This window comes from Cyprinodon tularosa, unplaced genomic scaffold (assembly GCF_016077235.1).
Source record: "Cyprinodon tularosa strain WSP-4 unplaced genomic scaffold, ASM1607723v1 ctg108, whole genome shotgun sequence".
Classification (NCBI taxonomy): Eukaryota; Metazoa; Chordata; class Actinopteri; order Cyprinodontiformes; family Cyprinodontidae; genus Cyprinodon; species Cyprinodon tularosa.
Genome location: NW_024037871.1, coordinates 857,202 through 872,997, shown reverse-complemented (window position 1 = coordinate 872,997; position 15,796 = coordinate 857,202). Strand labels below are relative to the sequence as shown.

General features: G+C 39.2%; 1 protein-coding gene across 1 annotated transcript; it reads left to right on the top strand.

Moving 5' to 3' along the window:
* The first annotated feature begins 8,830 nt into the window (after nt 1-8,830).
* Nucleotides 8,831-10,876, top strand: adra2a (adrenoceptor alpha 2A). The gene is made up of 2 exons (XM_038291154.1): nt 8,831-9,166; nt 9,325-10,876. The coding sequence occupies exon 2, from the start codon at nt 9,508-9,510 to the stop codon at nt 10,768-10,770; it is 1,263 nt and encodes a 420-aa protein (XP_038147082.1). The 5' UTR covers nt 8,831-9,166; nt 9,325-9,507; the 3' UTR covers nt 10,771-10,876.
* Nucleotides 10,877-15,796: the final 4,920 nt, after the last annotated feature.

The window sequence follows — 15,796 nt, the reverse complement described above, 5'->3', positions numbered from 1 at the left end:
TTGACTTATTGTTACATGATTGGTTTACAATGCAGTTTTAGTGACACGTTTTACTCAAGCAGAAATCTACAAGGTGGACAAAAACTAGAAACCTCAGTATGGGGCCTCAGTGTTATCAGAAAGTACATTCCCTATATGTGATGCAGAATCTGTACTTTTTTCTTCCAAATGTCACAGTTGATTGTGTTTGCTTATTTAATGTGATAAGTGACAAAGTTCAAAAGATGTGACATGCTTTAGCTGAACGTCACAGATTCATTTTAAAAACAGTATTGTCAATAAGTTTAGTGTTTTTGTACTTCATTTTAGATTTGGAAACACATATATAATTTATATTTATTACACATAAGGGGAAACTAAGTCATTCTGTCTTTCGTTAAAAGTTTTAAGGACACCCCTGCTTTAAATGGTCTTCCAGTATGGGTGTGAAGGCTTCATTATCATGGGGAAGACTACTGACTAGAGGTCATGATAGTGGTAAAGACACTCCAGAAGGAAGGTGAGCCGTAAATGTCTTTGCTAAAGGAGCCGTTTACTGAGAGTGCTCTGACCAAGAAGATTCATGAAAAGTTGAGTGCAAGATAAATAGTGTGGTAGGAAAACATCCAGAATGGACAAATCCTATCCTAAACTAAAATAAATCTCAGAACCATCTTACCTGGGCTATGGAGAAAACAAAGTCCTGTTTTATTTATAATAGTGACATATATATGCACAATGCAGGGCGAAAAAGTAAATCCCTTTATTGTCCCATAGTGGGGAATTTCACTTTTGACCCATGGGGAGCAGCGTGGGGGGGAACCCAGAGTGCAGGCTGGGGGGATCAAACCAGGTATTTGCAACCTTCTGAGAGCACAAGCACACTGCTTTAACCACTAGGACAACACAAAGTTACTTGCTACACAAAGGTTGTAATCTATAAAAAACAAACGTGGTAAAATACTGCTTCATGGCAGCTCTGACCCATGCTTATGCTAATTTTAAAGACACTGGCAACTGGTGACGTGGACGGTGAGGTGGGGAATCAAACCCAGACTGAATCATGAATCATTTCAGACACTCAATGTCAAACTTTTATCACAGTTTTACTTAATAATAAGCATTAAAAACTGCAGCAAATTGTAATATTACGCTTGTGAGCCCAAGGATTTTTACCAAATGAATACAGACCCATATGCCTTCTTCAAACTCTAATCAAAGACTTTACAATATTTAAAGTTTGTTTTTGTTTTTTTACTTTTGCAATCCTCTCCTGATCGTGGGCAGTTCTAGACAGGGACCAGTGTTCCTGTAGAACTGGATCTGGACCCTTCTGTGGTCTCTGTACTGAAATGCTAAATCAATTGTTATGAGAATTGGTTCTAAGGAGACTATAACTTATTTGCCTTTTGGACCTATTTAAAATTTAACCTCTAGTCTACTTTAGCAATAATGTAGAAATTAAAGTGTATCATATTAAGCTATATTATGATAATATGTTCAACTGTTAGATCAGGGGTCAGCAAACCTTTGCTCTGTGGCTCACTTCTAGGAAATGATGTGTTATTGTCCCATTTTGTTTAGGTTTTTGTTATGTGCCCCCACTGTACTCTGCTCCTGATGATCACCAGATGAGTCACACCACAGATTAACACTTTAATTGTAGCCAGGTGTGAGGCATTCACATTGACACTTGGCACAGCTGGATGACCTTGAAAATGGGAGAATTAGCAGGGAACTTGTTTTTAATGGATCACTAGGATTCCCTGGATCATGACGATGTCTGACTAAATATGCTGAATTAGATTCCTTAGAGCAGTGGTTTTCAAACTCCGTCCCCTGGACCCCTCACCCAACTTGCATTACTGTATTCTCTTTCCCACTGAAATCCAATTATTGCGTTAACCCGGGTTTTTCAAACATGGGTCAATGGGCATCTGGCTTCTTTCCCATTGACAAAAAAGCTGGGCCAAACCACTTGCTGGCAAGCTGCGTGGTCTTTGTCCCCCCTTGCTGCGTGTCATCACTAGGTTAGCGTTGATGATGTCAGGAGTGTAACAGAAATCAGGAAAGTAAACAATGGAGAGCAACATGAAAGGAAGCCAGGGTGTAGCAGTGTGCATGCAGCATGGTGGACATCTTTAATTACTTTGGAGCTAGTGAGGGGCACTAGTGAGGAGAGAGTTGCACAAGAGGTCAGTGGATGGATTGGTGCAGTTGCCACAGTAAATGGTATTCTGCTTTGGTCTGTTGTGGTGTGGAAAGAGGGCTGAGCCAAAACTGCAAAACCTTTGATTCACTGGTTACTCTACGTTTCTACCTGCTCATATGGTCAAAAAGTTTGGGTCATGGCCGAAAAAATGAGATCCCAAATGCAGGTGGCTAAAGGTAGCTTCTGCTGCACAGCGGCATCCAGTGAGGAGCTCGGTCATCCAGGAAGGGGTCAGAGTAGAGCTGCTGCTCGTTTATATCAAGAGGAGCCTCTGAGGCACGGACAAGGCCCAGAAGATAAGACTAAGGCTGTCTATGTTTACTTTCCAGCAGATCATTTAGCATAGGAAGCTCCCAAAATTCTTTCCTTACCTATAAGGAATCCCACAATCTTTTGCGTGACAGGACACTTAGCACATGGAAATTAGCAAAGATACATTGCAGATACATACAGATACAAACCTTAATATATTTTTGTTTGGTTAATGGAGAACTTTAGACATTAGCCATATTTGTGTAACTTGTATTTTCTTTTAGCCATTCTTCAAAAGGCTGTAGTTCCATTTTGATTAGGAAAATCCATAAGTGTCATGCAATAATATATAATGGCTACAGGATGCGCAGAATCATATTTTTTATTTTTATTTTTTTGAGAGGAGGGCTTTGAAAGCACACACTTTTTCAGTATGGATCCTACAGAATATTTTATAAATAGGAAACCCGGACTGTTGCTAAGTCTTCCTTAAGATAAAGTGAAGTTTGTATTTATTTGGAAAACAAAGAGACAAACAGAAGTCAGGTTGCTCACAGTCTTGTGTAAAGTTTACACATGCAATCATGGCTTTGGATAATATACGTTTGCTGGCATTGGTCAACTTTCTTGTTTTAAATCCAGAGTCAATCCAGCCACCTGCCAGGACATTTAACCCACTTCATGCATTCTTTTGCTGACGAGCTTTATGGAGATTTTAATCAAATTTTCCAGTTGGACCTCCTGGCTGCACTTCCAAAGAAACAACCAGCTCTGCAGATAGAATGACTGTGCTTGATTAGCCTGCAAACTGGTATGATTCTGTGGAGTTTTCTTTATAAAGAGAAAGTTCACCTAAAGATGATCTGAAGGGTGGTATTAAAACAACCTGGGCTTCCTAGATCTCAACAACAGCACAGGCTGAATCCTAAATACCACTCGGCAATGATGTAAAAGGACGTCAGACCACATATTAATAGCACATAGAAATGAACCTTTTAGAACTACATTTCTTTAAGAATATCATCTTTTTAAATCAATTGTATTGAATATTTCATATTTAAGTTTTCTGAGACAATGTTGTTAATTTCCTTATCTTAAAGGCACAATCAACACAATTATAAGAAATAAAGACTTCAAATATATTTATATGCCTCATATATTTCTCACTTTCTGAAAAATTTAGCTTTTTCATGACAATCAGTTTTTTCCACTGTCAATGGAGCTCCTCTGACATCAGATAAAGAGCGCCCCCTGCTGGTCAACACATTTTCTGAAAGTTTGCAGGATAATTTTTTATTTATTTATTTATTTTTATTAGCCCGAAAGTCCGTTGTTCCTTTTCTTTTCCCCATTAATCTGCATGAATAACCAGGTAAAAATAATCTATAGTATGTTTATAATTTGAATAAATTGTATTTCTGATCTGTGCTCAGTTTGTACAGCTTCAGGCCTCCACTTCATCCGTCTGTAGGGATGCTTTTTCTCTGCCGGGCTCCTGCAGCCGCAGCTCAGCGGCTCTGGTTGGAGACGACAGGTGTCACTGTATCCATGCGCTTCGCCCGCGCCCCCACGCATCCACCAGCGTCTCCACGCGTGGCTGTTTGTCCACAAACAGTCTGCCACACCGGCTCCTGAACACAGAGAACCATCCTGGGATGCATCAGCCTGACATGATCTCTGTCTCCATTTTCTCCCCCCTGGGTTTAATGGAAGTGGGCGATCTGAATATTCAGCGCTTCAGCTAAAAGCCGTCTGTGAAATCCTATCTGCAGCAGCGGTTCATCAGAGAGGCGGCTGAATTTCTAATAATCCATTAAAGCTGTGTTTTCAGCTAGAGGGCCTTCTAGTCACTTATCGCTGCTGCTGTGGGAGGGGTGAGCAGGGTCGGTGCGTAAAACCTTTCAGTTTCCGTGGGAACAGGTGTGCGTCACGTCACACGGCCAAAAAGGCGCTTAAAACTTGAAGCAGATATCCAAACATTGAGGTGACATTGGAGATGACAGTCCTAAATTCAGAATGTCGAGAGCATTTTGCACGCTTTAGATGCTCATTATCACATTAAATTAAATTTAAATGATTAGTGGACTTACCATGGCACACTACTTTAGCAATTTTGGGGGAAAGTTTTGGCACGTTTGAAGACTTGGAGTAAAGTTTACAGTTATTTTGCACATAGCTGATTTGTATTTATTTTTTATTTCAGTCAAATATTTGATTTAATATTTATTTTTAATAATTTATGGAGTTAAAATGAGACACAAATCTCTTAAAATAAAGACGTAAAATGATATCAGTTGAAATTTTTCAATAATCTATTTACATTTTGATAAAATTTTACATCACAGTTTATTTTATTTTTCAATATTTAAAGGAAATATGTTTATTCGCATTTAAGCACCCTTTTACAATGGATACCCTTATATAGTAAGTAAATTCACTGTCATGGTGCCACATATAGTTTCATGCTTAATTATGCTGATGAAGTTTATAAGGCTGGTAGGCGTCTTTACCATCACCCCAATCTTTTGCTTCATCTAGAGGTGCTCTGTTAGATTCAGATCGGGATACTCTTTTCCACTCCTTAGAGTGGCTGGCAGATATAGAACCATACACAACAGAGAAATTTATCATAAAGAAATTAGATTGGACAAATCTAATCAACGCTTAAACATGTTTATCAGGCAGACAGGAGACAACGGCCAATATCTAAATAACGTTAAAGAATAAATTTGACTACTTCACTGAAGACAAGTAGAGAAATTGTGGAAACACGATTTAGCACACACGTTTAACCACAGGTGTTTGAATCCAAGTGCTTACAGATTAACTCTACATAATGAAGTACAGCTAATGTTAATTAGTAGCATGTACTTGTAAGTGAAATTGTTATTGTTGTTTTCCCCCGTATTTCTTTCTTTTGATTTCTCTCTTTCTGCAGCTGTATGAGAAAATTCATAGGGTTATCTCAGATTCTTATCTTTTTTCTTTCCTATGTTTATTTCTCCCTTTTAACGTTTTATCTCACCTCTTCCCCTTTTCGTTTACATTTTCCCTTCACTTCCATCTACTGTTTAATGCATTTAGAATAATCCACAAGCAATTCTAATAAAGTTCATATCTCAGTCGGAGCCCTATAGCAAAAAGCAGTAATGCTCCACTTGTGAAATTAAATTAGTCAGTCTTCCCCTTCGCACTCAGAGAATTTCTGAGTGCTAGACTGCTGTAACAGCTGACAAGTCTGCAAACTGTGCATAAAACTACCTGTCAATATGGTCCAAAATCTCAGGGAAATGTTTCTTAGACCTTATTGCAGTTATGCTGTGAAGAGTTAAAGGGGCCCAGGGATGTAATATGGCTTTAGAAATGTCTAAGACAGTAGCTTGTTCTGGTTGCATACACAAGGTTTCTGAATCAGTTATGGCATCCTAATGGCTTCATATATTACATTTTCTGTGGTTTTCACTTTGTTCTACTTCAGAGTTTTGAGTATTCACCATAACAAGACCCAGTGATGGGAGCAACAAAATTGTGTATTTGTGCTATAAGGAAACAAGGAAGTAATAGATCAAAGCAACTCCCAACATAGGTATAAAAAGAAAGAGGAAAAGTCGAAGGTCAAGTGCAAAAGAAAAATAAACTCAATATAATATTGAATTCCAAGAGGGATAAGACATGAGTAGCGCTCGGAATGAAATATGAATGTTGGAGTTTGTTAAAGTGAAAGGTAAGGCTGCTGAAGTGTGAGTCAGTATTGCTAAAAGAAGGCAACAGGGTGCAATAAAGTTTATGTCCACTGGTTGTTTGCTGCAAAAACTGTTTAGGTTAAAAATGACTTAGGCCCCGTCCACACGAAGCCGAACCCTGGCCTAAACGCACAAATTTTTCACCAAACCAGCCTCTCATCCATACGAAGCCGGCGTTTTGGGGGTCTGTAAACGATCTTTTTTTTATTCAGCCTTCAGAGTGGGAAGATTCTGAAACGCCGTTTTCGCGTTTCCATCTTTAAGCTCTAACCACATTTTTTTTTTACACGCATGCGTCATAGCGTCGCCTCTAAACACGCATGCGCGACACAGTATCACAACAACAATGGCGCCGTACTGTGTTGAATGGTTGCTGCTAATGCTACTCACCCTGCTGTCGGGCTTACAACAGAATCTTCTTCTTCTGGAATATCTCCAGGAAGAACAGAGCAATATCGACGACATAGTTCAGCACCTGAATTTGACTGAACCACGAAAATGGACCCGCAGGGCAACCATGTATAAATATTACTGCGCATGCCCAACATTTTGTCGCCTATTTTTGCTTTGGCATGACAGCGCCACTTACAGGCCTGGCATACATTTTGCAGCGTTTTCATGCATTCGTGTGGACGATCACATTCATTTTACGTCTCCGTCTTTACGACAAATGTTCTGGAAATATTAGCGTTTCGTGTTCGTTTTGACTTCGTGTGGACGGGGCCTTAGTTAACATTTTCAGAACTAGTGATTATTCTATGGTGGTGGGGGTTCATTGTTGTACCCAGTGCAACAACTAAAGATAACATATGAAAGCCTTAAATAAATAAGACCCTGCACTAGAACATGTTGCATTGTAATCCTATGACATTTGTATTGCTTTTTGGACCATCTGAATACGGCTTAATCAATATAAACATATGAAGTCCCACTTACCCCCATGGTATTTGCAGACCTTTAGAAGGATGGCAACAGAAATGGTGAGAGACTGGCAGCATTTCCACACAGCACACGCCCAATCTGTCTGAGACATGCAGTGCTTACACCCTGCCTTCACACTTAGTCTTCTTCATGTCCTCCCTGCAGGAGTTATTCAAACTCTGGAGGAGAAATGCAACACCGCAGAATTTTCCTGGTAAGAATGGGTTCCAGTTTTTAGGACACCGTGACATGGAACAGCAACCGCACTAGATCAGCTTGTCTTTCCTCAGAGTGGACTTAATAGAAAAAAAAGAGAAAGAAATCAACACACATTAATCACATCTTCCTAGATGTTACCGATCACCTATTAAATCTTTATTTTAATCACAAAATGAACCCTAAGACATTTCTTTTACAGGTCTATTTGATCATGTAGCTGTCTAACAAAAATAAACATATATATTTCACACTTCAACCATCACGTCAGCTATTTGAAAATGTATCAGAAGCTACAAAATAGTGACATTAAATGCTTAAAATATTTGGATGTTATGTCCATGATTGCAGAAAGGTGACCTCAGGCTCTTCTGCATAATGTGGTGGTATGTAAATATTACTGCTGTTGCCTCTGAGTGAAAGAACCAGCAGGATATGGAAACAAGGAACAGTTTATTATTTCACATTCTGTGTAACTTGATTTTATTTTGCGGTGTTTTTTATTTTTTAAATCCTAATATGTATCTTTAGGATAATGCATGATGACACAAAGTATTTCTGTATTTTTTTTTCTTGCAATACATCCTTGCAGACTGAGAACAAATGAGCATCTTCAAGATTCCCCATATTAGTCTATAGTCACACTGTCAGGGGTGGTCATGTTTTTCTTTTTTTTTTCTCCATTGATACAATGATGGCTGAAAAATAAAATATACATCTGGATATTTGGCTTTCTTTTAGGATTGATAAAGCATTAAAAATAGAATTGAACCTGTGCTGATGTTCAAGTGGTGTAGCTCTGGCTGCTGCTTAGTAACAGTGTAGTTAAGCTCCAGCTGCATTACAACAAAATGCCTGCCTTAAAAAACAGGTTCAGTTCATTCTTAATTATTATTTTGGTATTTAAAGCTCTTACTTTTATTTATTTTAATATCTAATTACAGTAAATAATATTTCTAACTTCTTACTGAATCAACTGCTTGTTGTGAAACAGCTTTTATGTCACATACACACTTTTGAAAGGGAATATATTTATGAAAATACATTCTAGTGATGTGGTTTACCTCTTCAGGATGAAATGATCATGATGCATTTTAATTATTTATTTACATATCCAATGTTTAATAGCTTTATACTTTTTTTCTGAGACATCTAGGTAAATGTGAGGCATATTAAAACGCTTTTGTGTTTTTACATTTAACTTCATTTCAAAGATATGAAAAGCTGGAATATTAATTCTATTTATTATAGGCTGATGTATCTGATAGATAAAGTTTATATAAGTGTTTTAAGATTTCTTTGCCGCGTTTAATCGGTTTAAATGTATTTTTGATCTATCTTAATGTGTTTAGTTTCTACATATCCACGTGTTTAAAGGCTTTCTTAAATAGTAATATGACCTCCTCTCCTGTCATTTAAAACGCCTCTCCAGCTGATGCGCCTGTTGTCAGACAAACAAGAAGGGGCAGCGTGCCAGTGTTGACACTCCTGCGGACGCACGCGCGCACGGGGACCCGGCGAGCGGGACACTTTTTGCAGCGTGCGGGCTATAAGAAGAGGGAGTGGCGCTCTGGTGAACAGTGAGGAGAGAAACTCCACACGCAGACAGTAACACGGCAGCGCCCGGGATAACGTGATTAGCGCTCTATTAGGTCCGCTGCTGAGCGCAACTAGATGCAGCGCAGGGAGCACTGCGAGGGGAGAGAGAGGAGGCTCAGTGGAAACGCTCCGTCCGCCTCATGGATCTTCTTTACCTTCTCTTGATTTGCCTGAAGAAGTTACCCGTCCGCAGTGTTTTAGTGCCCTGGCACTGGAGACGCGCCTTCCTCCTTCCTTATCCAAGGTAAAAACTCTTTATCTTTAGATTTACCTCCATTTTACGCACGCAAAAGGTGCCAACATACCAACTGAGATCAACATATTAGAAGCCCTGCGGAAAAAGATGAGGAATTTTTAATTAGAAATTGATGACATTTGTTTTCCTTTTTATTATGTTTTCAGATAAAGCGGCATCTTGAAAAATATCCCTCACAATGAGGAGGAAAAATCCGGGAAAGTCTCAGAGGAGTTATTCAGTCTCTTCCTCTCTTAGCTCTGCTGTGAGCCACTAGTTCTCTTCTTCCTGGCGGATGATATCTGTTAACCTCAGGTGAACTCTCACAGGAAGTGGGCCAATCTGCTATCATGGAAGATGACAATAATACCTTCCAGAACTTCTCCAGCTTGGCTCCTTACAGCCTACAGATAGCTCTGCCATTAAGCCTGCTGGTTGGCTTCATGATCCTAATCATAGTGTTTGGTAATGTCCTGGTGGTCATTGCTGTGTTTACAAGCCGGGCCTTGAGAGCCCCGCAGAACTTATTCTTGGTGTCCCTGGCCTCTGCGGACATTCTGGTGGCCACCCTTGTGATGCCCTTCTCCTTGGCAAACGAACTAATGGGATACTGGTACTTCGGCGAGGTATGGTGTGAGATTTACCTAGCACTTGATGTGCTCTTCTGCACCGCCTCCATTGCCCATCTTTGTGCGATCAGCTTAGACCGATACTGGTCCATCACACAGGCCATTGAGTACAACCTGAAGAGGACGCCACGCCGCATTAAGTGCATCATCTTCATTGTTTGGGTCATCGCTGCAGTTATCTCCTTCCCACCCCTGATCACCATGGGGAAAGACAACAGTGAGAAATTCCCTGCATGTAAGATTAATACAGAAAAATGGTACGTTATCTCCTCCTGCATCGGCTCCTTCTTCCTTCCGTGCGTCATCATGGTGCTGGTCTACGTACGGATCTACCAAATTGCTAAAAAAAGGACACGGGCGCCACCTGGAGACCGGAGGCCAAATGCTTTGTTGAAGCCACCCAGCACTCCTGTTGCAAACCAGAAGGAGAATGGTGCAGAGGATGTCAAGGATCGGCTCTGTCACAAGAAGTTAAATGGTGAGCAAGCCATAGAGCTGCAGGAGGGAGCGGGAGGACAAAAGAAGGCAGAGGAGGTCAAAGGTGAGGTCAATGGAGTGGACCTTGAGGAGTCATCATCTTCTGACCATAAAGTGAACAATCCATGCTCCATTAGAAAGAAAACAAACAAGGGGAAACCAAAATTAAGACAAATCAAACCAGGGGACTCCAACGTCCAAAAGCAAGAACCGAACACCAAAGGCAGCCTCTGGAAAGGCCGGCAAAACCGTGAGAAACGGTTCACCTTCGTCCTGGCTGTGGTCATTGGTGTCTTTGTCATTTGTTGGTTTCCCTTTTTCTTTACGTATATGCTGCAGACTCTCTGCGTGTCCTGCAACGTGCCTTCCACCTTGTTCAAGTTCTTCTTCTGGTTCGGCTACTGCAACAGTGCTTTGAACCCTCTGATTTACACCGTTTTCAACAACGACTTCAGGAGGTCCTTCAAAAAGATACTGTGCAAGAGGGACACCAGGAGATACGTATGACTCCAGCTTGGTATCTGTGTATCTAATATATAGTGCATTCATTGTAAAACAGTATGCCCATTGTGCATGAACCTGCAGTGTGTGATCACTCAGGAAGGTGTTTATGTGCAATGCCTCCACCCATCGCAGCTTTAACAAAAAGATGGAGATCACAGAGAAAACCACAGTAAGATCATATTTTTTATTGTATCTGCCTTTTTTAAAGAGGCAAACATAGTGAAGTTATGGATATGTATTGAATTTGTATGTTGTACTAAATGATTTGTCTGGGTATTTGTCTATTTTTGTTTTTTATGGAAACAGTATTGTGCTATTTTGTATAATATGGTGATAATGATTACAAAAAGATGATGCTGGTGGACTTGTGGTAAAAATGCAGACTCTAAAGAATAAATAAAGCTCATTTTGTCTGAGATGGTTTAAAAAAAACCCAAAGGAACGATTGATGATTTCATATCATTTTGAATCTTCTGCTTTTAAAAGGGTTTGTTCAAACACTTTAAAACACACGCTGGGGGTTTGAGGAGATGGAGAAAAGGACAGAGTACAGAAGATGAAGAGACAGCATTAGTTTTGTGGAAGTCAAAAATGAGGCATTCTGTTCTGGTGGGAGGTTTACTTTTAGTTATTTCACATTTCTAACTATTGATTTAAACAGCTTTTTTTGGGGATCACTTGATTATTCAACCAAAAACTGGAATTATTTGGATTTGGGCAAGAAGATGATAATTATTTTACATTTGTTCAACCCTTGCATCATTTCGTTAATTGGTCCTTAGCCAGCATTAGTTTTTGATACCTTTGGCAGATGATTGACATCATTCTGGCTGTAACTTTTAACCCTCTCTACTTTGCAGAAATGGATGAGTTTATTTATATGTATTGATCTCCTGGCTGGGTTATGGGTTTTTAGGCATAGCCTATAAAAAAAAAAATACCATACGTATTGCTTACAGGTGTGTAGCTAATAGCCGTATGCTATGAGCAGTTTAAACTCAAGTTAAATTCCTTGTCAAATAAAGCTCATTCTGATTTTAAAATATGTTTTGTGTTGAAGTAGGTTACACTCCAGGAAGGATTTTTTTATTTTTATTATCCTGGGATCAATGTTTGAATGGAGAACCCAGTTGTGACCCTGTTTCAACCATTTAAATGTGAGGCAAATTCAAGCAAATGGAAAGTTTTGACAACATTCTGTGGTGTTTAAATAGTCCCACAGTATGATGCTGCCACCACCATGCTTTACAGTTGGTACAGCATTCTTTGGATAAGAAAACTCGCTTTGGACCTTGTAAACATAAATGGCATGCCTGCTAGCATTATGTTCCTGCAAAAGATCCAATAATAACTCTGATGGAATTCTAGGGACTTTGATTAAGAAATGAATCACAGCCAGAAAACCAGAACAAAATGCTGAACTGATGGCCGAACATGGTGGTGGTAGCATCAAATTGTTGGGCTGTTTCTCCTTAAATCAGCTTCACCTGAAAATGACCTCTTCACAGTTGAAATGTACCCATAATACCTTAAAATTTGTACTGAAAACTTGAACTGGGTTTTACTGCCACCCAGTAGGTTAAGGCTCATAGAAAGTGAAGTATAGCGTCCTCTCCTGCAGGGAGCTGCTGTCTCGAAAGGAGAACTGCAGACTTGCCGGTTTGTTTAATCTGACCTTTTTGATAGCCTAACTAGGTGTTTAGCACTTAATGAGCCTGAAAAGAACATGTGCAAATGTTGTTTTGGTTCCCGGATTAATCCTGTTTATGATTAGATGAAGGTCTTTTTATTTAATATTTCTCTAAGTTTAATGACATTTGTTTGTTTTTTTTTATCTTCCCCTTTGAAGGCTTAGATAGAAGGACTTAATGATTCAGCTTTGATGATGTAACTCAAAGACGTTATGGTTCATTTGCCGCTTTGTGTTGTTCATCAGTAGGTAAATAGGGACCCTGTCAAACCTGAACCTGATCAACTGGTCTTTTTCTATCCCTTTCTTTATGCTTCCTCTTTTAAATTCTGAAAAAAAAACAGCAATCTTTAACTGTTCAGTGAATTCAAAGAACGTATAGCTCCCCTGCAGAGGAGTTATATGTAAATTGATTCCTTTTTGACAGTCAAGCGGGCAAACCGCACAAAACTAAATGGTCCCTCTGGGAGATTTCAGTCAGTATAGCAGCGCTTCATCCTGATGAGCCCAATGTATACTTAAATTGAACTGTGTGCAGCGTTTCTCTTCATGTTTATAAAATGCGAAAGCATAGGGGGCTGGGAGTGTAAGTGTGTGAGAACGTGTACTCTGCACATATAAACAGAGGGGATGAGCTCTCTGCATGAACACGTTTGCAGTCGTGCTCATAGAGAATGCATCGTTTGATGGATGTGGGAATTTCTCTGAGTCCTCAGGATGTGGTTTTTTTAATGATTTTTCTTTTTTTTTTTTTTGGGGGAGGGTAGTAATTTAAAATACATTTTTGTAATGGAGCCTTGACAATAGCCAAGAACTAATGGTCAGAGACATTGTCTTCAGCACATTATGGTTTGGTCCTTTTCCACTGGAGAAGACACCTAAGAAGTTTAAAGGTGTTCATCACTCAAAGATGGATTTGCATTGCTTTCCAAGAGGATTTATGCTCCAGACTTTAGCGTTATGTTGCTTAACTCCAAACTCATACTAGTATAAAGTAGGACATAGTTGTGCTTAACTATTTCTTTTTTTTTTTTTTTTTTCAAAAAGATTCCCTGATTATTGTGAAGGGCATCCTCATCCATCTCCTTCAGAGCCTTTGTTGCAAATACAACTGCAAGTCTTTTGGACTATGACTCTGACAGCTTTTCAAAAAGATTTGGAAAGTAGCTCAAGCTTAGTCATACTAAGCGGAGACTGCCAGGGAACATCTTTTTTTAAATACTGCACAGCTTCTCAGCTGAATATATCTCTGGACTTTGACTGGGCTCTTCTAATGACATGTGCTAAGCTCTGGCTGTCTGTGTAGCGCCATCACCCTAAAGGAAGGTTAACCTCCACTTCACAGGGAGTTTTTTTCCCAGCCTCTAGTACAGGGGTCACCAACGTGATGCCCGCAGGCACCGGGGGGCCCTCAAGTACAACAAGGGGTGCCCTATCACAACTCACCAGTGGTCTAAGTTTGAATTTTTATTTTATCTGTTTATCTTCTTTAGATAAACAGATAATTCTTTGAGCATTTATAGAGATTTCAAAGTTAAACAATGAAATCTGTTTATTACGCATGAATATATTATGCATTGTTGCTCTTCATTTATCTCAGTCCATCTTACCCTTAACTCTACCAGCTTCCCTGTCACTGGCGTAAGAAAATACTCTCATGGCATTATAATCCCACCATGATTTACTGTTAGATTTTCATTACATGTAGAATTTTCCTAAGCTTAACCCCCAAAATGTCTTCTCACCAGAGCTCCTTCTTCTCTACGTTTGTAGAAAAATGCTCCAGTGAGTCATGCTCTCAATGAGCCAACAAGTCTTAATAGGCTTGCAGTTGTGCTACTCTTTTAGTTTTTTAGGTGATTAATTGAAAAATGCCTTATGAGATGATAACAGTTTGATAAAGTGGTCTATAATTTAACTGTGATTCAAACAACTTTACAACTTCATCCCTGACCTGCTGCGCTTCCTGGTCGTCATGATGCTGTATGTTCTCTAATGTTCTACAATATATCCTTCTTCTGAGATGAAATTCCCACATGTTGTCTCTGTTTGCTTATTAGTAGATTCTGAAAGTAACTAATTGTACTTGAAATATTGATATAAAAAGGTGTGAAAATAAACACTTCACTCCTTTCTATTTCTAAAAATAAATTTAAAACCACCACTTATTTGCTTCAACTCCATATTTATGAATTACTCTGTGTTGGATTATCACAAATATATTCCAATAAAATACACTTTTTGTTTGCAATACTGAAAAACATCAACAACTTCAAATTTTCTTACATATTTTTTCTTATTCTATAAATGCATTAATGCAGTATTTGATTTCAAGAATCTGCACCAATCTAGGCCTAAATTACTTTCTCTTTATAATCTATGCACCTGCATTGACACAGTTGGAAAAAAGTATAACAAGTTTGCAATTGGACAATTAAAAACGCTGCATGTCCAACCGTGTGCTATCTCACCATGCCAACAAAACAAGCTTTGTGGTGCTCAGCAGGATTTGGTCCAAATCCTGACTTCCTGCTGCCTTTTTCACTCCTCTGTCAGTAGAAAGAAAAGAAATCCACATACAGCAGAGTGTAAAGTTTTTTATCAAATATACTGTAAATTTTTAAGTGTAAGATGAATCACTTTTCAAAAGTTCAAACCGGTCAACTTTTTAATTTCACATCTTACCGTTTCAACCAGTGTTAACTTCCTTAGCTTATTTAGGTGCATGAGAAGATTTTGGTCAGGGATGCCATTTTAAAAAGGTTATTTTATTTACTTTTGACTATTCTGATTCCTCACTGAGTTAAATTCTGAGGCAATTTCACCCTCATCTAGAATTCAATTCAATTGTATTTATGTATCACCAATTTGCAACACGTCTCAAAGCACTTGCCAGAGGCAATGCAATCAAATCATACAGACAGATTGGTTAACATTTTTTATAAGGAAATCCAGCTGATTGCATCGAGTCATTGACTTTGCAGGACTCCCCCCTCCTGGATGAGCATATATCGACAGCAGACAGTGGCTTACACTGAATGGTTGACTCTGCAGCATTCCCTAATTCCAAGCACACATGTTGCTACAACGGAGAGAAAAATATTTCTCCTGTATTAACTAAAAAAAAACTCCGGCAGACCCAGGCTCAATGTGAATGGCCTTCTGCCACATCCAACTGGGAGTTTTAGAAAAACAGAACAGACACACAAAAGGAAAACAGAAGCACTGAGCCAGGAATACTTTCTATGACAGAGAAAATAATTATAGACTAGCTCCACATGTGGCTCTGCCTAAGGACAGAAACAGTTATACAGATGAGCTCTTTAGGTAAAGAGGGTA